The 25,446-nt window shown below is 44.0% G+C and overlaps 2 protein-coding genes and 1 long non-coding RNA gene across 4 annotated transcripts in view; 2 read left to right on the top strand and 1 right to left on the bottom strand.

Moving 5' to 3' along the window:
- The window catches only part of CRYZ (crystallin zeta), a 348,909-nt gene extending 333,898 nt beyond the window's left edge, over positions 1-15,011 (bottom strand). The window contains exons 1-2 of the mRNA XM_069641903.1: positions 14,986-15,011; positions 13,495-13,552 (exon numbers count right to left, since the gene is read on the bottom strand). Coding sequence (XP_069498004.1) covers positions 13,495-13,523 — 29 coding nt within the window. The 5' untranslated portion in view covers positions 13,524-13,552; positions 14,986-15,011. The remainder of the gene's footprint in view (positions 1-13,494; positions 13,553-14,985) is intronic.
- TYW3 (tRNA-yW synthesizing protein 3 homolog) overlaps positions 1-25,446 on the top strand; it is a 251,743-nt gene that overhangs the window by 82,540 nt on the left and 143,757 nt on the right. For both annotated transcript variants that reach the window (XM_069641906.1, XM_069641905.1), the window contains one exon: positions 13,510-13,581. In XM_069641906.1, coding sequence (XP_069498007.1) covers positions 13,510-13,581 — 72 coding nt within the window. The remainder of the gene's footprint in view (positions 1-13,509; positions 13,582-25,446) is intronic.
- Positions 15,013-24,529, top strand: LOC138543341 (uncharacterized). Its single transcript, XR_011290597.1, has 2 exons — positions 15,013-15,152; positions 21,493-24,529. It is a non-coding gene; the product is annotated as an uncharacterized lncRNA (long non-coding RNA).

Below are 25,446 nucleotides of genomic sequence, written 5' to 3'. Positions count from 1 at the left end.
AAACGGGACATGCAGCGCCACCCAAATGAGCACTCCTCTAGCATAAGCAGAATATGTCGAGCCCGCCACCACTGCTTTCCATTTCTTCGCAACCATCTCCATCTTTTCCCGTGTCAGGTGAGTCTCCTGCAATAAGGCAACGTCTATCTTTTGTCTACGCAGGTACAACATAACCTTGTTCCTCTTTAGATAACTATTAAGGTCCCCTGACATTCCACGTAATTAATTTAAGGTCCCCCATGGCTCACTAGAATTCCCTTCCCCCTCCCATTGGTGCAGTCCAGATCACACTTCCATCTCCGTCTATATAGGCTTGTTCTCCCTTTCAAACTTCCCCTAACTACAAACACCCCTTCTCTTCTCCCTCCCCCCTCCCTTCCCTTCCCCAACTTCCCCCCCCAACTGTTGCCCAGCTCCATCCCTGGATCTCAGGCACCCCCGCAGCTAGCTCTTTCTGGCAATAGCCTGTGCTCGAAGCTCAGCAGGGTGAGGTCGCCCTAATGGCTATCCTGCTATTTCTACTACCACTTGGGGGATAAGGTGCCGCTCCTATATGCTACAATTCCGTTACGTACTGCTATCCAATTTGCTCATATATTTAATATTCTATATTTCGGTCTATTACACACCAGCGGAATCGGGATGTCCTGACTTGGCTACAACACTACCAATCTCTACACATCTATCAATGTCTCTATCAAGTCTCTACTGGGATACCTCGCCGTGTGATATGCAGTATGCATAGTGTCTTAGTCACTTATCTTTCTCTCCTTGGGCCCGTTCCGCCTCTTGTTCCGGGCAGCCCTGTAGGTCCAGCCATTCAGCAGCTTCTTCTGGGGTATCAAAGAAGAACATTCTGCTTTTGTGCAACACTTTCAATCTTGCAGGGTACAGAAGCATGTATTTGATGACAGCCGTGCGCAGCCTCCTCTTCACCGCAACATAGCTATACTTCTGCCTCTGGACCAGCATTGTATAGTCAGGATTAGCTGTAATAGTAGCTGAGGCTCTTTCAATCGTTCCCCCTTTTCTGAAGTACTCTAAAATCTTCTCACGATCTTTATAGTTCAGTATCTTGGCGATTATTGCGCGGGGAGGGGCTCCAGGCTTTGGTTTCCTCATGAGGGCTTTGTGCGCCCGCTCCACCGTGAATCCCTGTGAGAGTTTATCGGCCCCTATTTCCTGCAGGATCATATTCTCCACATAATATGTAGGGTCCTGGCCTTCTTCTCCTTCCGGCAGACCGACCACACGAATGTTATTCCGTCGCGCCCTTCCTTCGGCCTCCTCTGTGCGATTCTCCAGGTTAGCCACTTGCTGCTTTAGTATGTGGACTTCCTTTGCATTATCAGTACTGGTGGTTGTGTTAGTTTGAACCGCACTTTCCAGGCTGCTCGTTCTGTCTGCCAGCGCCCTGACATCTTGTCGCAGCAGGTTGACGTCTATCCCCACCGCGTCTTTCTTGGCCTCCAAGGAGGTTCTTAGATCCGCCATTGCTATCCCCCAAGAGTCTCTTAGTTCCGTCATGGCCATCAATATCTGGTGGTTTTCAGTCCCCTGGAAGCTTTCAGTTGGTATACTTGCGCCCGCGTGCGTCGACACCGCTGGAGACTGCTGTGACTTGACAAACGTGTCCATCATGGCTTGTTTGCTTTTGCCCTTGACCACTCTCCCCGCCATCTTGTGGTCTGAATCCCCGATTACTTTTTGGTGCGGCAGCTCTATCTCTCTATCACGCTGTGCCGCCAATCAGTCACTCCAGGCCCAGGTCGTTATCTTTGGTGTGCCCGTACAGGTTCATGTGCACTGAGCTTGTCTTTGGGTGGGTTAGGTCTTCCCACGTTTGTAGTTGGCTTTGCTGTTTAGTCTGAAACTGCACTATTCCGGAGTACTTCTCCCAGTGTGACTTGCCCTGTGGTGATAGTTCCAGCCAGGTGACCTTGGTTTGCTTGAAAATGCTCCTCAGGTGGCTGCAGCCTTGGGCTCAGGGGATTGCCACTGTGCATTTGGGGCTTCACCTCTTTTTAAACGCTCCCGCACCCTGCCAACATTCAGTGCGAGAGCCTTTCCTCCATGGGCAGTTTAACCCAGTATTGGCCGTGTGTGGCAAGGGGCTCCTCGTTGTGCTGCCCGCGCCGTTGTGCTTCCACCAATATGCCTGTAGCTCTTCGTATGAGTTATTACAGCATTCGAGTACACCCACCGTGTAGAGACAATGTTCAGCCAGCCACTCCGCTCCTTTGTGCCGCTCGATCTGACTCCCGATGTATCGCTTAATTCAGCAAGCCTTAATCCAACAGTCCTGCTTGCGTATGTGCCTTCATGTATTTCGGGGGTGCCCGACATGCATGCATGGGGCCTTTGTTCTTTCCTAACACTGTGCCCGGCAGCAGCTCCCCGCACGGGTCATCTGCCTTCTCTAGGCTCTTGATCTGCAGCCCCCGTGTCTCCACAGTACCCCCACACGCGGGCGGTAAGAAGCCGCCCACCCGACAGTCCTATGCGGCTGGGGGGGCCGCGCGGGCTCCAGACACCGGTCTCCACTAATCCTCTTATGCGACCGCTGCACTTGCAGCCTGGGTCTGCCCGTCTCTCTGTGCCCCACATGGCTACACTCGACCTCGCCGCCACTCTTCACACACCATTCCCAGTGCAAGGTCCGCGCAACCTCCCAGAGACAATGTTTCCTTATTCGTCTCGCGCTAAAGTCTTTTCGGCTGATCTTGCTATTGCGGCTCCACCTCCTTTTGTTCTCTGCCATTTTAGACACTTTGTTTCAGTGCTGCTGACTGCTCACATGTCAGTTTCACCCCTGCTGCTCTCACAATCCGTTCAATTTTGCAGTCGAACATGCATCATATTCACACGCTCGTGCTTATATTCTTGAAGCTGGTTGTTCATTTTAAAAGCATGTTTTTGCGATGGAGCGGCTCTCTTAGGCACGTCCTATGTCATGGCTAGTTAGCCACGCCCCCCCGTGACAACAACATTCAGTTTGTCAATATTCTCTGACAAACTATCAGAAGTAAAAAGGATAGGACGCTCAACAGCTCGATTCCTTCTTTTCAAACACATGTATGTACAAAGAGAACAATTTTCTCTAACTCTAGCATACGCTGTCCCCATTCACAAATCACAAGGTCTTACCGTAGATAAAGCATTGATAGATATTGGGAAAACAGTCTTTAAAGAAAGCATGAGCTACGTAGCACCATCACGCTTGCGTACACTTGACGGTCTATTTCTAATAAACTTTGATGCAAGTAAAGTAAATGCTGATATTCCTTGCATTTTAGAATACAATAGACTACGTTCACTATACACCCCCCATCTAAAAACCTATTCTGTTCCACAAAAAGCAAAACGTTGTAAAAGAAAACTACTTCAAACAGAAATGCAACAGGATCTCACTTCAAATCCTCCAAAGAGAATAAAAGAAGCTAATACTTCATCAATTACTACAACCAAAGAATAATGTACTACTCAAAGTAACTCTGGTACTTCTTCAAAGAAGCAACACACACTCCGAAGAAATGACTTGGACACAGAACTATCTGGTCCATTCATATTTTCAAATATAATTGGTGGAAATTGCTACACAAATGTAGCAATAAATATTCTATTTCAATTGCCACCAATTGTTGACAACATTTACTTACACAATACAGACCAATTGTGTTTGCAAATGTTAGTCCTTCATAGAAATGCAAGCAACAATCCTGACAACACATATAGTGTTCATGGAATAAGACAATAATTGGACTACTGTGCTGGAATAGTGAAATTCACTATAAACTCACAAGAAGAGCCACAAGCATTTCTAATGTACTTACTACAAGTACTGGAAAACAAAAACATATCTATAAATGAAATCTTCCAAATTTCATACATGTGGATACATACATGCACTCTGTGCAACAATATGGCACAGGAACAAATCCCTAATGAACGTTTTGTGTATGTATCCATACCTAACTGTGAATCCGTTCCATTTCAGCAACTTGTACAAAATGCAAACCATGGCAGATTATGTACTACCTGCAATTCAGATAATCGCTCCACCTTACAAATACAAACACATAGTAAATGCGTAATACTAATGGTTTTATGTTACAATGCAGATGGTACCAAAAACAACTGCAAGCTGACTGGATTCACACATGGTCAAGTATCACTTGGTAAGAAAACCTTCACAACTATAGGTATAATCTACCATGCATGAGCCACAACCAATGCAGGTCACTACACTGCATATATAAAGAAGAATTGTGGATGGTTCGAATGTAATGATAGTACCAGTACTCTAATGCAAAGATTACCAGCAAATCTTATAAACGCATATTTAATATTAAAACCAAAATGTAATAACTAATCTGTGTATAAACATTAATAAAACTTCAATTAGAAAACTATAAATGGTTACAATACGCCAACAGGTATCTAACTGCCCCAATATTTTGCAACAACCAAACAACTTGAGAATATAAATAAAAAAACTATAACCAGTTACAATTCGACAATAAGTATCTTACAATCTGCAACGAGCCAACAGATAGAACATTAGCCAGAAACAACAAGTAAACACTGAAAACAAAGAAAAGTACTGTACCATAACAAAAAGTTTTTTTTTAATCCAACATGGAATTTTTTTTCCCACAGACGCATTGATTTAAGCAACAAACACAGAAACTGAGCAAATTGCACAGTACACTGGTTTGTAAACTACTAAATATGAGGGTTGAAATAAAGCAGAAATGTATATTATGCAATGTAATAAGTCTTTATAGACTACCTACACTAACATGATCTTTTCTTTTATCACAAAAATTTGAAAAAGAATATCTGCTCCAGTTACCCACGTCATGAAAAAATATATCCAATTACAAAAAAATCAAACAGTAAGTATATTATAATAAACACAACTCATAAATATTGCTCCATAACAAAACCATTGAAGCAAACATCTAACCATACACCACAATACAAAATGTTTACTTCCATGGATATGTTATACTGCAGTGCTTGTTACCAAACTCTACAATCTTAATGACATGATGTAGCCAAAACTTCACATACAAACTATACAAATCAAACACTACACAAACTGTAGATTTGCAAATATTTGATAGATGTTTGAGTCTATGGGTGTGATATGCTCGGACATGTCCAACACATCAGGGGTGCATGCCCCCTAAACAGAATTTAGCATTTGACCCATCTCTTACTCCCCCACCCTCCCCAAGCACTCTTACACACCAACACGCTTGCCAAAGTTGTATTTCTTCCCAGTTCGTCGCCGCGCTGTCCGCGGATGTCCACGGATCCAAGATGGCGGGCGCATCGAATCAATACGATGCACCTCACGCTTCATTCCAGCCAATCAGCGAACACGTTGCATGTCCGCGGACATGACTCACGCCGATTAGCCAATCGGTGTCCTGTCCGCGGGGCAAACAGGGAAGTGTGTCCGCGGAAAGAACATCGATATCACTCATTTTTTGTGACCTACTTTTTGTTGTTTTAATAAAAAACTACTGTACGGATTTATTTTCACCAAATTTACAAAAGCACGCTTTCGGGACCAAGCCGCCACTCCTGACGCAAATTTGGTGAAAATCCGTCCAGCGGTTTGGGCTGTAGGCGTGAGCAAAGTTTTTTTCCCCATTCAGTCTATTGGGACCCCCCCGACAACCTTGCCCCCCCTGGACCAAACCTCACCAAACTTTGCAAAAATATTCTGAGTGGCGCATTGCAAAGTCTGGTGAGGATTCGTCCAGGGAGAGCAAAGTTATAAGCCGCCCAAAAAGTGCTCTTCCTATGGGATTAGCAACTTAACCATAACTACATAGCCACTACCGTGGCTGTGAGATATATATACATACATTTTTTGTTATTATGCATATTCTTGTCGGTGGAGGATGTGCCCTCAACATGCTGCCACTGGTCATTACCTTCCGACCAGTATCTACAACATCGATCCAGTAACTCGACCAAGATGGCCACCGGAGCGTTTCTGCACTTTGCATGGACTCCCTGGCCTGGCCAGAAGCACCAGCCAGCCTGCTGCAATCCACTTGGTGGAGCCCCGCCGCAAATGGGAGGCCGGCTTCAAGCCATCCCTGTTGCAAGGCCCTGGTTTAAATCCCAGCAACCAGTGTTACCAACTTGGCGACTTTCTCGCTATATTTAGCGAGAAAGTATGGCCCCTAGCGACTTTTTGTTAAAAAAGCAGCTAGCGAGAAATCTAGCTACTTTTTTCTATTGGTTTGGAGACTTCCGTGATTTATGCAAGTTTCCAAACAATAGAAAAAAGTGTTGTCATTCGCCAGTGTAATGCAGAAACACACTGTGAACCTAAAAGGGAGGACTGGTTATGTAGACACACATGATTAGCCAAAGTTCCAAAAGGCTGTAAAACGGGGAAGAGTTAAAATTACGTTTAGAGAAGGCTTGAGCCATGGCTAATTAACAAAACAATAATGAAAACTGGAACTTGGGGCCATCTATAACCGGCCTTCACCAACCACTTTTCATGGGTCTGCTTTTAAACAGCGCATGCGCAGTCAAAGTAGGCAATTATGCAAATTAGGCAATTAAGTCATTTGGCTATTTCTGGCGCCTTCTAGTGCTACCAATAGCTACTTTCCTCACTGAGGAGTTGGCAACACTGCCAGCAACTGTCTTCCTGGGATGCCGCAGACAGACGTAAAACATGCACACTCAGCATAGACCTTACTGAGCGTTTGTTACTACTCTATGTGCCTGAACTAGCCCTTGTTAACCTACCGATTCTACCCTAACGGCTTGCGCCTTTCCTGCACTTAACTAAGAATTGTAACTTTTCGCCGCCACCAAATGCCCTTAACTGTGGCATGCTGCTTCAACATGACCGAAACGGAACCACTTTTTGTCTTCAATCACAATGGTTTGCATCTTCTTAACCTTCATGACAGCCCCACACAGCTACGCCCCTACTTGCTAGCAACCCCCTATTCCAAATGGGACTCACCGTAACTGGCGCTGGATCTGTTCTCTATTTATATCTACAGATTGTTTCCTCCGGTAGACTGTCAGTGGCTCACATACCTTACCACTGCAATCTCTAGGCTGATTCCCTGCTTCCAGCGATGGGTCACCCTTGTGAACAGACTAGGTACTTTTGATCCTGCCATTATACATCCTATGCCGCTTATGCTCCTATCAAAATGAGTTTCTGCTCCTTACACAGTGCCTAGAGCCTACGTTTACTTTTGCACTAACCACATAACTGGACAAAACCACAACTTGCCTCCCTGTAACTACATATCCTGGTGTAGCCGCCTCGCAACATGAGGCCGGGCACTCCAAATTATGCTGCAGACTATACCGTACCTTACCCTCTTGGATATTGTTTGTCATGTCCTGCAGTCACCGCCTAACATGAGGTCATCTTTCCCAGTTTGCGCTTCTGCCTACACTGAATTTTACCCATTTATAATTGCATACCTTGATGCAGCCTCATAAGGTGTGGCTTTTCAATTTATGCACATTAAGTATGTTTTTTTCTCCCTTTTTTACCTACTTGTTACTGCATGTCTTGATATAACCGCCTTGCACCATGAGGTTAGGCTTTCCAACTTGTGCACATGCCTTTACTGACTGTAATTTACCCACATGTTAATGCATGTCTTGATGTAGCCGCCTTGCACCATGAGGTTAGGCTTTCCAATTTGTGCACTTGCCTTTATTCTATTTTACCTACGTGTTAATGCACGTCCTGATGTAGCCGCCTTGCCACAAGAGGTCAGACATTCCAACTGCGCACTTGCCTTATCTGTATTTTACCTACGTGTGAATGCATGTCTTGATGCAGCCTTCTTGCAACATGAGGTTGGCTTTCCAATTTGTGTAACCGGATATTAGTGCTCTTTTAATTTATTGTAACCACCTTCTTAAGTTGAAGTGCCTATATACCTCAGGGTTCGGTGCGCTATACAAATGCCTAAATAAATTAATAAAAACATATGGTGAGAGAGTGGCAATATGCATAATATGCTCTAATTGTTCTGCCACTGAACCCTACCCAACTGCTCCTAAATGGATGTAGGTTCCTGAAAAGCCACTTATGGGTAACTCCGGCAAAGCTGAAGACTTAACTTTGACAGTGATGCTAGGGGATGCAAGTGTCTCTATCACAATTGCAATACAGTTAAAAAATAAAGAACATTGGATCCATATGAGAGTATTCATAACAAGGACTGATTCCAATGTTGGGCTGCAGAAAAAAAAATGTGGGGTAACATCTAAGTTCAGTGTAGATTGTTGCTGTTTTGCCATGCAAATCTATAGGAAATTTAAAAAAAGTGAAAAAAATGTTAAGGGGCCTATATCACAAGAGTCAGGCTCAGCTCTGGAGCTGTACTCGGGGGCTAAAGTTACCCCTGGATTTAAAAGAAATTCTGGATCCCACTAATGAAGCAAAAGCTGCTGTAATAAAAGCTACCAGCAGGTGGCTTTTGCTTCATTAGTGCAGCAAGGGCAGAGATTAACACAAACACAGGAGGCTCATCCATTTCACAAAATGGAGGCCTCCTAGTGCTTGAAATTAAAGGGGTTTAGACATTATTTGTGCATAATTTTACATAGGAACTTGCTTTAAAAAAATGTAATATATGTTTTTTGTTACCGCCCATCTTTTAAGACAATCACATTTTTGAGCGCCCTATTCCTGATTTTTGAACATTGTCAGCTAAGTACTTTAAGAAAACAATCCAAAAAGGAGATGAGGTATTTAAGAAAAGACTGTAATGAATTAACATTGATTACCACTCGCGCCACAAACCCATATAGAGAAGAGTTGAATGGAGGATAACACAGGCGCAACGTGCTTGTCTTGGAAGCAATCCCACGCAGAGCACCAGAGGTTTGAATCCCAGATCTGCGCTTAGAAACCCAACTCTGGTATTAAACGCATTATGAAAAAAAACAACTAAATTAAATAGACCTTGTCAAAGAAGTTTTAAGCCTATGTGATTTTAGATAGGAGGAAGGAAAATAGTAAAACAATTCTTAAATCAAGCCTAAATGGGACACGCAACAGTACATGATTACAGTCTTGTGAGGGCCAATTTAACCCAATATAAAACATGTAACCACAATGTGCTACAGTAACACCATTTTCTACAATGGAAAAAAGTGAGCTGCAGTGATTTATCATACTGAAATGTATATAAAATCATTAGCTTCTTCTATAATTCTCCAATTCTTCAGGAGACCATGACAAAATACCCATGTCAACAAAAGTATGTTTCTGAAGTAACTTTCTAAAAATGTCCAAAGGTTTCTCTTACGAATCAATGGCATGAATCTAGTAAGCTTTGATTATGATAAAAAGTTAGCAATATTCTAATTCTTGACCACTGGTGCAGCAGGAAGGGCAACTAGCCAGCTGGGGAGGACTGTGCCCAAGAAGAGTTGCAGGCATACGTTTGTGAACTCGCCAATTGGAGGGAAGGAAAAAAGCAGGAAGCAAATTTGAGTGGGCACCACAGGGATATTGCATTTTTCTGGTGTTATCAAAGGTCTCTGGTGTAATGAGTCTCTCTTTAGGAAGTTAGATCCTATATACAGGAGCTGGCTGAAAAAGGCCTGGAGACACCCACACCCAGAAAAACAGCAAGAGTAAAAGATTAGGTAAAATACCCAATCATACAGCTACTCTCTGAAATCCCAAACTGGGTTTTGTGTTAGTTGTAATTTTACTATGTACAATTTTACTATGTACAGTTCCTGTGACCCAATCTTGGAAAAAATTCGAAAGTCAAATATAAAATGGTTTTTCAATGTTGATTTTATCCATCAAGTAAAGTTTTTTAAAGAAAGGAGTGACAAGTAGCCACTAATAACGTTCTTCGTGAGGATGAGTTTGCCATAAGTCACTCTATCCGTAGACTTATATTGTGCCAATCCATTTCGGAATACAACCAATTCCTTCATCAGGGCAAGTCTAAAACATAACATTTAAATGCAATTGTGCCAACCATCCCATGGTTAATATCCATATATAATAATAAATCCCATATTTAGAAAAACGTAAGTATGTAAACATCAACATGAACAGTCATCATCCAAATAGTTGAAAAAATATGAAGGTAAACACATACCCGACAATGTAATGAGCAGGATCAGTAGGCAGGTCAAAAAATAAAAGAAGCAAATCAGATCAGTACAAAGGTAAGTAAAGTCGTCCTATAACAAAATGGAGGGAATTGGGTCCATTACCTGATGTAGGTGAGTAATGGCGAAATCTATGTTTCAGAGGCCAGGCTGCTTCACCGCGTGCGGCGAGCAGGTGCTGTAAATAGTAAAGTAAATATATATGAAGGACCTATCCAAAATGTAGCTAATCGCTTAAAGTAAGAACAAACGTGGATTGTAGCTTACCCTATGTAGACAACGGTGCAGAGAAGTTCTCTCTGCGTCTGCCGAAAGCAGACTGTCCTTGTTGCATCGGCGCGTTGCCGAGCAACCTGGTTTTATAAGACACGTGATTAAAGACAGAATGTCCTCCTTGCATCGGCGGGTTGCCGAGCAACCTGGTTGTGTAAGACACGTGATCACGGCTTCACGATGAAGAGCGCGAGCCACGATCCGTGTCTGTGAACAGGTCAATGAGCTTGAATATGATAAAAATACCTAATTTGAGGACCTCCTGGGTTAGTAATGATTAGAGTCATCACCTAAAAAACAAAAAGGAATTGGTAGTCTGTCGTCCATGGACATAGAAAAAATACTAAGAGTGAATGGTCAAAACTGAATAGGCTCAATCGGATGGCAGTAATGGCTGTTTCATGAACACCTCAGATGAGGCTGTGTTGTTATGAACGTGCCTAAATTGGATAAATAGAGCCTAGGGAGCAACCCTTTGGCTGTATCTTATATTGACAGTATGTGCCTTAATGCCGCTAGTGGTGTCGTCCAGGCAGACGGCACCTCGAGTCCTGGAGGAGAACTCCAGGATGCGCAGCATGCAGGACATTTTTAACATGGGAAACATCTCTTATTCATATACACATATTAAACTAAAACACTTTCGAGTGACCCTCAACATTCAGGTCATATGTGTACTGGTGTCAATTCAAACCAAACGATGCAAAATACAATAAGAGAAAACAATTAGAGAAAACAATTAGAGAAAACGGTGAAAATTGATCTCCTCATTTAATCTATTGGGTGCCATACTGCCAAGTTCGTCACTCCAATATGTCTCTCTGCGATTCAAACGTTGGCATAAATCCTCATGAGGGCTATTCTTGGTTAGAACTTCCAAAATCACGAATTTTATTTGTGACACGTTATGTCCATTGGCCATCCAATGCCGTGCCACGGCTGAATTGGTGTTTGCATTGCGAATACAGGATCGGTGTTCGCCCCACCTCAACTTGGCTGTTCGGGTTGACTGTCCCACATAAAATTTCCCACAAGGGCATTTAATGCCATAGATGATATTACTATTGTCACATGTGGAAAAAGTCTTTAGCATAATCTTCTGCCCCGTCCTTGGATGGTTAATGGAGTTCCCTTTAATAACAAAGTTACAGTTGACACACTGTAAACAAGGAAAAGTCGTAACTGGCAAACCCGCCTCTGGCTCCAGTGTGTCTGGCAGGGGCAGGAAGTAATGGAGGTGCCCTAAACTCCCTTTGCATAATCTAGGTGACAGGAATGCACTCTTAGGTGATTGGCTGGCTGGCTGTCCTTGGAGGACAGCCACCCTGCTGTGTGAGTGAGTGACAGCTAGGCTGCGAATGAATGGGAGAAACCTGCATAAAATGAAAGGTTTTTTGCTTGGAAGGCAGAGTCGACCACTGTAACGAAGGAATCCAAAGAAAAGCTTAGAAGAGACGCCTGCTGCAACTCTTGGACCGTTGGTTTGCCCAGTGAAGCCCTGCTGCTGTGCTGAAGCTCCAAATTCGCCTCCACTAGAGGGGCTCTGCAACGGACCACTTCTCCCCTTGGGTTGGTGGGACCAATCAACCCCAAAGCGAACTTGTCTGGACATCCTCTCGGAGCTGGCTGTACTTCCATTGCTGCTGCAGGAACTAATTTCCAGGGAGAGGAACACCAGATCGAGTGTCTTGTTTTTAAGTCAGACCCGAGCTCCAGGAAGATCCTCCGGACTCCCATGAAGCAGGACTGCCCGAGCCTGAGCCACCTCAACAGAGTGCTGCACTCCAGATGCGAGGAAAGTCCATCAAGGCATCTGAGAACTGCAGTGGTGCTATTTGCGAGAGACGCAAGGAGCTGAAACCGCGAAGTGCTGATGATCTGAAGTTTACCCATTGCTGCCGCTGACTTGCCATTTGTATTGCAGTAGTCCCCATACGTCCTCCCTCTTGTCCCCACTAACACTAAGGGGACTAACCTCTTGTTGTGCAGCCTTGCTAGTTCTCTATTGAGACTTGTCTTGGTTGCCCTTTTGCAGAGTTGCTTGCAGCTTTGCCCCTCACAAGCCTAAACAGCTTGTGGCTCTTCAGTAATTTCATTTCTACAAACCTTTTTAAAAACATTGTGCAAGACTTTTACTTACCTGCAAGAAGACCTTGAGCGCCCCAAGACTTTGCTCAATTAACATTGCCTGTCGTGGCTCCCCGAGAGACTGTTCTTACCGCTGACTTTGTGCCTTTACCTTTCCTCCTGGAAAGGGTTCATTTACTTTGCATTGGAGGGGTCAAAAAGTACCTAGCATTTAATGATTTATTTTATTTGTTAACCTTTGTTTTATTCTCATATCTATTCTTTTGCACCAAACTCAGTATTGCTCTAAATGTGCCAGTGATAAATCAATGTCCACAGTGTCCTAGCTATTTAAGTCACCTGAAGGTGTAGGAAGTGTCTGTGTGCCAACCCCAATGGGTATCATCTGATTTAGAGAAACTAACAGTGTGTTTTGAAGTATATTTTAAGTGTTACATGTTTTGCTCCCTTCTAAGGAATGCTTATACAACTGACTGTTAAATTAATAATTGTTTAATAAAGAAACATTGAGTCTAAGTGTTTATTTGAGTAACTGTCACTGTGAAACTCTGTTACAACCCTACAGCTCACATTGACCCCTCTTGAGATCAGCCTGGCTGCTCAGTCACTCTACCAACTTGTGTAGTACATGCTTATACCAAAGGTTGGGTTCCCTATTGCCAAGAGCTCAAGGTTGGAGCAGTCTCCCACAGGGTACTGCATATAATCTTTCCTAACAACGCTTTTGGTATCAAGTGCAAAGCCCAAACTGTTGGCTTTGCCAATGCTTGTTTCTGTTTGGATTGTGTTTCTAGTAGTTTTTTCTTTATCATTTGAAATGTAGGAAAACTTTGTCCCGAAATTCCAACGTTCTGCTTGTGTCACGGGGAACTTGAGAGCTCTATAGCACTGCTTCTTTAACAGTGTTGTCACTTTATATTAAATACTATGAAATACTGCTAGCAAAATATCTGTTTTGTAATATTTAAATGTGTTTACCTGTTTCTTTTAAAGCACTCTGTAGCCATCAATTCTGGATTCAGAAACTCCGGAATTACTGTTGGTAAAAAAGGAAAGATTGTGATGGTAAGTTGAGTTTATCTCTAGTTTGAACAATGTCAATTATCTATGAAATCTGCTCTGTCATTATTGCATGGTACAATATCGCATTTTTCGTTTTCTTTTCACTTTCAACCCACTAACCATTACAAAAAGGGTGTTTTAATTGACTACATGTAGCCTGGCAAATGATTAATTATCTGATATGTGTTTCGTACAAAATACTCTGAATTATTATATATAATTATGTTGTGTGAAAGTTAGAAGGTTGTTTCACTGCAATATGTGATCGCAGCCATTAACAATAAAGTCCTAGATTCTACAGTGTTCACCGGAGCAGCAACAGCTTGAGCAGGCGGCTCCTGCCCACCACCCTGACTGATCCATTGGGCCTTTGAAACATACTACATAGACTCTACAATGTCAGGCAAAAAGACGATTTAGACCCCCGAGAACCCCTACTCCAAAAATCCCAAACAACTCCTGGAAGTTTTAGATGCTACTGGGGATCCACCCAGTACCTCGATGTCTTTTCCCTCCTGAAACTAGTTGCTAGTGATGTTGTGGACGTTAAAACTACTCTCTTTGACCTGTCTGTTAAGGTTCACAATTTGGAGAGATGAGTTGTGGATGTTGAGGCAACAACTTCAAATCTGGAGGGGGAAGCCTCTGGCAGCTACAAAGCCTACAAAGACCTGAAGGAAGAATTTACCAGGCTGCACTAGAGTAATACACAAATTGAGATGTTGGTGAGGAACAACAACCTGCGCCTTTTGGGGATACCTGAAAAACTGGATGACGACCTAGTTGATCTCACTTTCCAAGTATTGAAAGACTGCTTGCGACTTACAGAAAAGTGATATTGATCTGGCATTAAGGGCTGGTAGAATGGATACCAGCAGGCCAACTGAAATCATTACCTTTTGTTAATAATTCAGTGAAGGAGGACATCCTACAACTATCCAGACGAGCGGGACCCCTGACCTGGCATGGAAATGTGGCTCAACTGTAACCTGATGTCCCTAAGGAAGTGGCTGCCAAACGAAGAGCTTGTGAAGCAAAACGCCTAGCCAGAGATTTCCCTCTTGAAACCAGCATCACTAAATCAGCTGTTTTCTGATGGTGTGCGGATTACACAGGACCCTGCACAGGCGTTTGACTGGCTTCTGAGATGCCCTGCTCTTGCCCTGCTCTAGCAACAACAACAAACTGACCCAGCATGGTTCATCACAGGAGTTTTGTCAAAAAAAAAAAAAAAAAAAAAAAAAAAAAATATATATATATATATATATATATATATATATATATATATATATATATATATATATATATATATATATATATACGCACACACACACACACCCACCCCCCTTGCTGAGCCCAACATTTTGTTTCCTTACTCCCCCTGGGTGCCAGACACATTTGTCTTACCAGCATTTGCTTTGTGTGTGTTTGCTTCCTTTTGTCAGTTTCGTTTTTCATGGTGGGCTGGCCCAACGAAGGTCTCTAGTGTTTCTCTTCCGGGCACGTCTCCTAATGATTGCAATGAAATGCATCTTTTTGGAGCTCCGGTTACGTGTGGCATCGTTATTTCGGGTGTGAGTGAGTGTAAAACCCATTGAAATCGTTTACATTTTAATAGTGCCTCATCTTAAAACAAATCTAGAATGTATTGGACAGTACGCTGTACGAGTACATTGTACAGTGAAAGCGTGACCATATCAGTGTTATGAATCTAAGCCGCACTATTGAACTTCTATCACAGTGCAATGGTTCCTCGCAGGGACGTCATTTCACCAAAATGCCAGGGGTAGCGGAAGTGACATCACAGTGCCACGCCCCCAAGAGTGACATCACGGGAAGTGATGTCATTTGACCACACCCCCACGGGAAGTGATGTCATGTGACCACGCCCCCCCCCCCCCCCACATGACATCACACATGACATCACAGGAAGTGTTTCATACAAGAATGGATCATCATATGTAGCAGTGTCAAGGTCCATGTTGCCACGTCAAGTGTATGAACCCCAATCCCCTCTTTATGTGGATCTGCCCTGTTATTTCAACCGGACTACATTCTGGGGGGACAGGGACGGATAGGCGGGCATGGGTATAGGGGAAAGCCATGATAAAAGGGGAGAGGGAGAATATTTCACCAGAAAACATGTATGGCATCCTTCAGATTTTAATGATTCTTCTTCTTGTGTTATTTTGGCTGCCAAAAGATTAGTTCAAAATGTGTTCAAGGCATACAGTGCATTACTGAGTGATACGAACTTCAGTACCAAAAGCCTCATCAGTCCTGTCCCCATATTTTATGGGGGAAAAAATCCTGGCTGCATTTTGCATTACTCCCACACTCACCAACACTCTTTATATGCCTAGGTTTCTGTTCCTACATGTTCATTGTCCTCCACACCCCGCACCTCTCCATAATGGTACAGATTCCAACAATTAGTACTATTGTATAGATTTTGGGATAATGCCCAACAATTGCTCTTCCTTCACTCTGATCATAAGACTTCAAATGTAGTTTCTTACCAGATTGAGCAGAACAGTGGCTTGACAGACGTGCCGGTGCTGCTGTTTCAATGGCATGAAAGGTGAAGATTCTGACTCGAAGGCAGGTTGTTGCTTAGGTGACTGGAAACCAGAGGAGAGGTCTGTGAGTGTTCAGTGGCAAGAGATCAAGAAGACACAGAACTCTGGTAGTGGAGCTGCAGGTGTTTGGCAGAGAAGAGGCTGCAAGTGTGGCAGGTGCTGTTTTGAGGTCACAGAACTCTGGTAGTGGAGCTGCAGATGTTTGGCAGAGAAGAGGCTGCAAGTATGGCAGGTGCTGTTTTGAGGTCACAGAACTCTGGTAGTGGAGCTGCAGGTGTTTGGCAGAGAAGAGGCTGCAAGTATGGCAGGTGCTGTTTTGAGGTCACAGAACTCTGCTAGTGGAGCTGCAGGTGTTTGGCAGAGAAGAGGTTGCACGTATGGCAGGTGCTGTTTTGAGGTCACAGAATACTGGCTGTGATGCCGATGGTGCCGGGCTGGTTTTCACAGAGGACACTGACTGGGTGTGTCTCATCATTGCTTGTGTGACTACAAATCAAGGATACGGTGCTGGCATTGTGAAGACAGAACTGTAGCTGTGGGGCAGCTGGTGACTGGCTTAAAGGAAGTTGCTGCTTAGATGGCTCATCATTGCTTCACATGATCTATCAAAGACAAAATGTAATAAAATAGTTGATTATAAAACACTCCCTCGTCCCACAAAGCCTGAGTTCATATTTTCTCTATCCTGACAACACACACAGGTCCAGTCCCAGATTTGTCTCGTGGAGCGGGGACAAACTGGATTCTGTAATGGTGCAGTGTGGCGACTCCACAGAGACAGTAGAGGGGGAAAGCGCAAATATCGGGACGTGTATTATTTGGTGACAATCACTGTATTATTCGCTGCCCTGCAGTAAAGACCAGTGGGTAGTTTCCCACCTGAACACAAGCTAACCCCCTCGGCCACGCAATAAAGGGGACACACACACAGAAATCATCTGCTACTTGTTGGGGCAGTCTGGAGGGGCTCCTGCTGGTGGTGTTTTAAACTGTTGCTTGGTCTTTCATTGTTATCCAGCCGGGCCTGCCCCACATAAAATCAAAAGTCTATTGCAAGCAGTGAAAGACAGGGAAACTTAAATGAAACAAACCACACAAGTGGAAGTTGAGCCAGCTAGGAGTCAAACAGGGGTGATAACTTGTGTCTGAGAGAGCTCATTCTAAAGGGGTAACAACCCCCTGTATGTGGGATAAGGCTCAATTTGGCCCATGGCCCCTCACTGCTGAATGAGTGAGCAGGTTTTAAGACTTTGCTGATTCTGCTATCCTAAAGGCTCGAGCCTTCTATCCCTTTCCCCATCATGGCTTCCAACATCCTGAGCGGCAGCTTATGGACAGCAGGCAGCTCGGGACATGCCTGTTGCCAATTGAATGGGAGAGTGTCATGAACCCACATTGGTGGTGAAGACGCACCCAACATACAGAACACAATGGTATAGTGTTGCAGTCCTGCTGAGAAATAACAATTTGGTCTTTATAAATGTAAACCAGAATGGCTGAGATGTACACGCACTGTGCTGTTAAAAATAAAGCAGCTGTGGTGGGTGGAAGTGCTGCTTCGGTGGCATCAAGAGTATACAATTCCCTGCGGGGTATTGTTGGTAATTTCCTATTGAAGTATAGCAGCCCTACTGAGAAGTGCCATTAAAAGTGAAGCTGTCCAGTAGGCTGGATTAGTGCTGCCCCATAAAAGGTGTAGCAGCCTCTGTGAGAAGTGGCAGTACTGTCCCAATGGTGAGAAATATAGTATTTTCACATTAACTATGCTTAAGCACTTTGGGTTATTGAATAGTGCTGCTACATTCTGAGTAATTCCATCCCTTTAAATATATTAGCTTTTGTATAACTACAACAGTGTTGAGTTATTCTGATGATGATGTTAGACTTGCTCAATAGTTCTGGTTCTGTATCATTAAATGTACTTCAGATCTTCAGAGTCTCGAGAGGATAGCTCAGGGGCAACGTGCTCGCCTTGGAAGCAAGATGACATGGAGCAACACAGGTTCGATCCCTCGGTCCGCGCAACAAAGGTTCGATCCCTCGGTCCGCGCTTAGAAACCTCTGGGTATTAAGCTTGTTATAAATAACCTATCATATCAAACAGTCTCATTTGCCCTCTACCTGCACCTCATTTCGCAGATGTAATGCAAGAAGGGTGCCAAAAAGATTTTTAGAAATTGAGGGACAGACTTGCTTTGCATCTGTGCCTCCATTTCTAAAAATCGTTAGATCCCAACCATCGGCAGTACCCGTCTCACCTGTTCCTGACCCTCACCCGCACCCCTCTCACCTCACCTGACCCACATCCTCGCCAGCCCCCCGCTCACCTGATCCCCACCATTGCAGAAACCCCTCATCTGCCCTGATCCACATCCTCGCACGGAACCCCTCTCACCTGATCCCCACCCTCGCCAGTCCACCCATCAACTGATCCCCACCCCCTCTCACCTTATCCCCACAATCGCAGGTATCCCTCATCTGCCCTGCATACGGGCGCTCCCACAAATAAACTGCAAAGGAGGATCTAATGTGGGTGATTATCCAAATTAAACTTCACTATCTTCAGGGCAAAGGCATCATTTACAGAGCAGGTCCTTGCAGGTCAGAGGTTGACTGACAATGATGCACTTTCAAAGCCAGCAGTGCAGTTGTTCCAGCCTGTCAGTTCCGGGATTTGAGCACTGTTGCTTTCTTCCCAAGGCCCAGCACTATAGGCTGTGGCTGCCAGGTGTGGAATTTCAGCGACCTTTCCAGTGTTGTTGTGATAGCCGTTCTTTATCGCCCTATAGTTCCACCCTCTTTGACAGTGGCAGCACAAAACAGGTTGATGGCCAGTAAACATAAATGCATTTGCCATTTTCTGATCACTGACACGCCAGCACATTCCCTTTAGTTCAAGTCCAAATCTTGTATGTGCCTTTCAACTTTCACACCTTTGCCCACTTCTCATGCCCTTTCGTATCAGCCCGCAGACCGAGGTCAGGACATTTACCCCCGGTGTCTTCGGCTCGGACACAAATCCCCTTTCTATTGGAAGCAACCCTTGCTTGGGCCGTGCATGGACCGCACTGTAAATAACACGCGGCGTGCGTTGCTCTCAGTATATAAAGTAGGACGGCTTTCATACCTTGAAAGACAATGAACACACCATGTTTATGAAAAAGAAGCGCGAAAAGCGCTTATGAATGTAAATACTGTCAAAGAAATTAAAGTGATGCAATACATATTTGATTTCTTTGCATGTTATATATACCAGGGTGAAAGCAGCGCACGTTTGCATATGAACTTAAAAAAAATAGTAACGAGTGTTCATGACACGCGCGCACACACAATGTTTATGTATCTTGGCAGCGTGCGCGATATGGAATAAAGCACCTCAGTGCCTATACATTGCGAGTATACCACATGGCCCCTCCTGCCATCCATGCTAGCTACGTTAACCCGTGCGCTCCCAAGCATTTAATTTGTTTCTCGATCCGGGAGTGCAGTTCAGAAAGCGATAGCGAATCTGCCCCAACGATGCTTACCGGAAACAGCTACAGCAGAGGTGCCTGGGCCTAATTCACATGGGTGTTTTATAATGGTGCAGTCCCGTTGGAAAACCCTTGGTGAATCAGGCCCTTACAGAGCAGCAGCTTTTCTCCGGTTCTGTGTGATTACTGCTAGATAAAGTGGCAGCTCATTATTGATGACTGGAGTCATGCAGCAGGGACAGGGGCACCAGAGGTCGCGAGGGCACATGGCCACCTGGACGGCAGAGACTCTGCCATGCCGGGGGCCGTGTGCCCTCGCCTGTGGCGTCGCCGCCGGGTCCTGGAGCTGTGCCCTGCAGTAAGCAGGCTATAAATAAAAACGAAAGAAATCCACCCAGCACTGCAGCAGCGCGCACCGAGTGCCGACGGTGGCAGTGCTGCAACGGCGGCCCGCCCGCCACCCACACACACACACACACACGACGACACCGCCTTGACCCACCAGTACTCACCAAGTCGCTGCAGTTGGCCTAGCCTGGCCTTCTTCAGTGGAGTGAGTAGGGCACGGGTCACTGGATGGACTGGAGCAGCAGGAGCTGATCAGGGAGCAAGCACACGTGTTTACACATGCGCAACTAAATCAAAATGGAGGACCACAAGAGTCGCAGCATGCTGTGGCCACGCCCCCTCCTCCTCTGATTGGTCGATGGCCAGAGGTCGCAAGAGATTGACAGAGGTCGCTGGCCAATCGGCAGCGGTCGCTCTTGCGACCTCTGGCGACCCCCAAATGACGTCCCTGGTTCCTCGCTGATAGTCTCGTGTCCTTGTTGAGCTTGTCAATTGCAGTGAGAACACTGAGTAACTTTCCGTTTGTATTTTTGGAAAGGGTGAACGTCTAATCGAGTATTTGTTAAAAAATGACTCCAATAGAAGACCGTGCCAAAGTAATAGTATTGCAAAAACAAATTAATTATTTTATTCAGACAAATTTGCCCTTGTAGAAGACACGTGTTTCGGCCGTACATAAGGCCTTTCTCAAATCAGGGCACTAATATTGGTCATTCACGCAAACGTATGCGTTTGTTTTCCAAATTAAATTGTTGATAATAATATATGAAATTCAATTGATTTAAAGGACCCATTTCAACAAAACAAACCATATTTGCATACAATAGTAAGTGTAATCAAGTTAAGCTAAATCAAACAATAATCAATTTGAAGCCCATGTGAATTCATAAGAAGCAAAGTGGGATGGGCATCAACTTGATTGTTGTTTGATTTGGCTTAACTTTATTACAATCCTGTTAAACGTGCAGGTATTGTCTTGTGATATAGCCATGCTTCAGGAATCCTATCTTGTAGATGCTGAAGCTATTAAACTTGGGCAAGGCTGGGTGGGCCAAACATACTTCTCGAATTACACAGCAAACAAGAGAGGGGTTTCTATATTGTTTAGAAAGAACTTGCCTATGCAGGTCCTCTCTAACAAATCAGATTCAGAAGGTATAATTGTATAGGTGAAGATTAAAATCCAGGACACCATATCTCTTTTATGCTGTGTGTATGCCCCTAGTACTGCTGACCCCCTTTTTTCATGAACTGGCACAACACATTCAAGACAGCCAGGTGAACTGTTTGATGGGGGGGTGGGGGTTGACTTCAATCTTGTAGTGGACCCGATGCTTGACAGCTCAAATGATGCAAATTGTAGGATACCAAGGAGGAGTTGGCAGGCATTGAGCAATTTGATCAAATTCCACCTTTCTGATATATGGTGCCTTGAACATCCAATGTAAATGGATTAGTTTTCACTCCGCAAGCCATGATGTATATTAAAGAATTGATTTCTTTCTTACTTCCAGGCGTATGACCCCCAAGCTGTTATGACTCAGGCATTGGTCTCATTGGGATTACAGACCACAAACCAGTGTCGATGCGCATCTAACCTTCATGCGGAGGATGAATATCTCGGTCTTACATAATGAGCAGACATTGGAAGAGATCGTAAAGGAAATTGATAGTTTTAGTGACATAAATAAGACAAATTAGGTCTCTATTTTCTCTGTCATGCTATATGCGAGGTACCTGATATCGAAGACCAGCCGGTACAGGAAAGAGAAGGATGAAGACGCTTAATGCAGAGGCAAAGCTTTTCGAACGTCGCTGTGTTGACAACAAAGACCAAGAAGTACGAGCAGAACTAAGAAAGAAGAAATAGGAGATGAAGAATATCCTCTCGAATAGAGCAAAGTATGCATTGTTCAGGAGCAAGATCAATTATTTTGAAAATGGCGAAAGCAGGGAGATTAGTTGCATACAGGTTGAAGATGGAGGAAAGCGCAAGGACAATTGCGGCAGTGAGGGATAACTCTTATTGCACAAAGATATTAATAACGGATTCAAAGAATTTTATGAACACTTATACGAGTCCGAAACAAAGTGCGAACCAGCATTAATTGCAAACTTTCTGAGCACGATTCAAGTTCTCAAACTATCAAAGGGCCTTGTAACTCCGTTAGAAGCCGAGATCTCTGTAGAGGACATCCAGTTTGCAATCTCAGGATTAAATGGCAACAAAACGCCTGGAGTAGATGGTCTCCCGGTTGAGTTCTACTGGATAACGCCAGAAAGTGGTCTCAAACTGCTGCGTGATGTGTATTCTGCATCATTTGAGAAGGGAATGTTACCTACCTCCATGAGACATACACGAGTGACAGTTCTGTTGAAGGATATGTCACTGAGGTGTGAAAGCTACAGACCAATTGGTCTAAGTTCAAGTGTACTCCCTGATGGATTAGCCTCTGAGTCGTTTCAACTGAAAAGAGGGACAAGGCAGGGTTGCCCTCTTTCACCATTATTGTTTATCTTAGCAATGAGGGCCAACAGAAATAGAAGTGGAATTGGAAGTGTTGAATGTTCTTGCAAGCTCTGGCTTCATGAAAATGATCTGTTGGTGTTTGTGCTTGACCCTGATTTAGATATGTCCTATCTGATGGAGGACATCCGCAGGTTCTGGATACGAGATCAATTGGTGCAAGTCCGAGATTCTCCCGATCACCAGATCATGCATGCATCATATGTTTGACAACATGGAATTTACTTGGTGCGCAGAATGGATAAAGTACTTAGGAATTTGGATCAGCCCAGAAGTGGAAACATTGCCCAAAATTAACTTCAATTGCCTAATATCAAGGCTAAGAGCAGACATTGATCGAAGGTCACTTCTGAAACTCTCGCTTTGGGGCAAGGTTAATTGTTTTAAGATGAACATGGCCCCAAGAATAAATTATATCCTTTCCATGCTCCCACTAAAAACATCCAAACAAATATTTAAGGAGCTTGATGCACTAATGCAGAAATGTCTGTGGGATGGCAAGCATCCTAGACTAGCATTGAGGAAAATGCAACTACCATCAAAGCAGGGTGGTTTGAATTTACTAAACCTTTTTGAATACCACTTAGCATTCAAAATTTGACATTTGCGTCATATGGTGGAGTCTGAGCCAGACAAGTGGACAGAGTTCGAATCCAACCGGGTGTTTCAACTGGAACACCAAGCATTGAGATCTACGATGTCCAAGAGATCATGCCAGCTGAGCCCTCTTACTGTCTTTGTGTGAATGCTGGCACTCCCTATCCAAACACATGAATTGTGACCCATTTCTTTTCCCTGATGCATCAATCTGACTAAATCCTTCAATAACCAAACAAAGGAAAGTGTTGTTCTGGCCATCCTGGTACCTGGGAGGAATCTGATACATCAAAGACCTGCTTGAGAACAGTGCTTGAATCACTTTTGCAAGGTTACGGAGGAAGTTTATTTTGAACGATTGCAGCTATGCCGAATATAGGCAACTAACGGTCTAACTTCTGCTAAGCGTGAGTCCACACAACAGAATTGCAAGCAAAGTGAGGCCTGGTTAACGCTGGAACGCTGTGCCCGAGCAAGTCATCCTGCGGCCACTATGTATAATGTCCTAGCATCCAAACAAGAGGGGGCATCAGATCTTGCAATTGTCTGGGCTGATGAACTACGACAGGAAATTAGTCCTGAATTTTGGCAGAGATTCTGTTACAATGTTCACTTTTCAAGCATGGACTGGGGCCTCACAGATTGTTACTTCTTAGGACATATTGGTCACCAAAAAGAATGTTCAGAAGAGGTCTCTCGGATAATGATCTATGTAATCGATCGTTAGGCACTTTTAAGTCACTTGCTTTGGTCTTACGCAAAAAACAAAGATTTCTGGGAGGGTTTGTGTGAGAGGATAGACCTAGTGTTGCAGGGCTCTATTCTGAGAAAGACTTCACTTCCGATTCTCAGGGATGTCACCCAATTGCAAGACCTATAATTTCCAAAGAAATCGTAGGTGTTAAGAGGCTGCATGCTTTCCAAAAAATCTTTTTTCTTCTTCATGGAAAGCCACCCCCAACAGCCTCACCATTGATGATTGGATGGAGAAACTGCGGACTGTCCACGTATGAGAAGGCGATTATTAAATACAGAGGAGAATCTGATAAATTCAATGATCTCTGGGGCCTTTTCCTGGAGTGCTATGGTTAAATGATATGTTGTTTTATTTTTGCCTCATGAAATATGTATATTCTGAAGGCTTCCTGAAATGTATCGTCAATGATTTGGTTGCGTTGCTGTTTCTACAATTGCATCCTGTCTGATGGACTGTGGGTATGATATTGATACAAATTGCTGTGTGTTGTTTGTTTTTCTTTTTTTTTTCTTTTCTCTTCTTTTCCACTTTGCGACCAATAACGATTCCCAACATGTATAGAATTCTCAACAAGTTTGCATAGTTATATTGTCTGTTATTTTTGTATTACTTTTGTACATGCATGTGAAGATGCATATTGGTGTTAAATAAAAAACCTGGAACAATAAAATCCTAATCCACTCCTGGCTTATCCTTTCATGTGACTACAGCATTGTTCCTGCCTCATGCAGGTCTCCTTAGATTCAAGGGGCAGAGGGAAGGTCAATTGCCTTTCCAAGCCTGAAGCAGCACCGCTCCCTGCCAGTGCAGCAACTGCACGCTGGTCAGTTTGACAGAACCACACCACCACTAGCCCCAGTTTTCTGCAGAACGGGTTCCAAAGCTTTATAAAACCAACAGGCTTTGGTGATCCTGCAGTGTCGTGGAGCTGCAGCGGTAGCGAGGAGGTGGTGGAATTGGCATGTGGTTCTAGTAGTAGGAAGCCAGCTGTCAATTAGCAGAAGCAAGTACAATGGTGTGGTATTGTGACCATAGTAAGAATCACTTGGCAAAAGTATGTTCTGCTGTATACTGCTTTATTCACTCAGGTGCTAGTGTTGTCTCTGATTAGGTGTATTTAGCATGCAATCGTGTATCAGGCTTGGACTGACATGGCCGAACCAAAAACATAAAATACTTCTGTGGGCCAGTTATTTTGGGTCAAAGTGGGGCACTTTTTTGGCCAAAGTGGGCCAGTTTGATGAGTTACTTAACTATGCTGCTAATAGTTTTCACCAGTTTAGCTGAATAAATATTCTTTAAAATGTACAATTTGCATCACATTTTATCAAAAATCTCCCCCTTGGGTACTATTCAAACAGCGTCATAAAAGGAATCATCGTGCTGCTCACCTCGTCATTCCGCTCCATACCGGAAACGTTTGTTTATTTCCGAAAAGAGCAGAATATCACATTCCCCCCTTCTTCAAAGTGTCTTTGTATTATGTTCATATGATAGCCTTTGTACTTGTCCGGGAGCCTCACAGCCATGAGGTGGCATTGAACGTGGGCTCACTTTCTCTAGTGCTTGTTTTCGTAGGCCTGGTGG

This window comes from Ambystoma mexicanum, chromosome 1q, assembly GCF_040938575.1.
Source record: "Ambystoma mexicanum isolate Mex_15411 chromosome 1q, UKY_AmexF1_1, whole genome shotgun sequence".
Lineage (NCBI taxonomy): Eukaryota > Metazoa > Chordata > Amphibia > Caudata > Ambystomatidae > Ambystoma > Ambystoma mexicanum.
The sequence above is the reverse complement of the archived record's forward strand: the minus strand, read 5'-3'. Positions and strand labels throughout refer to the sequence as shown.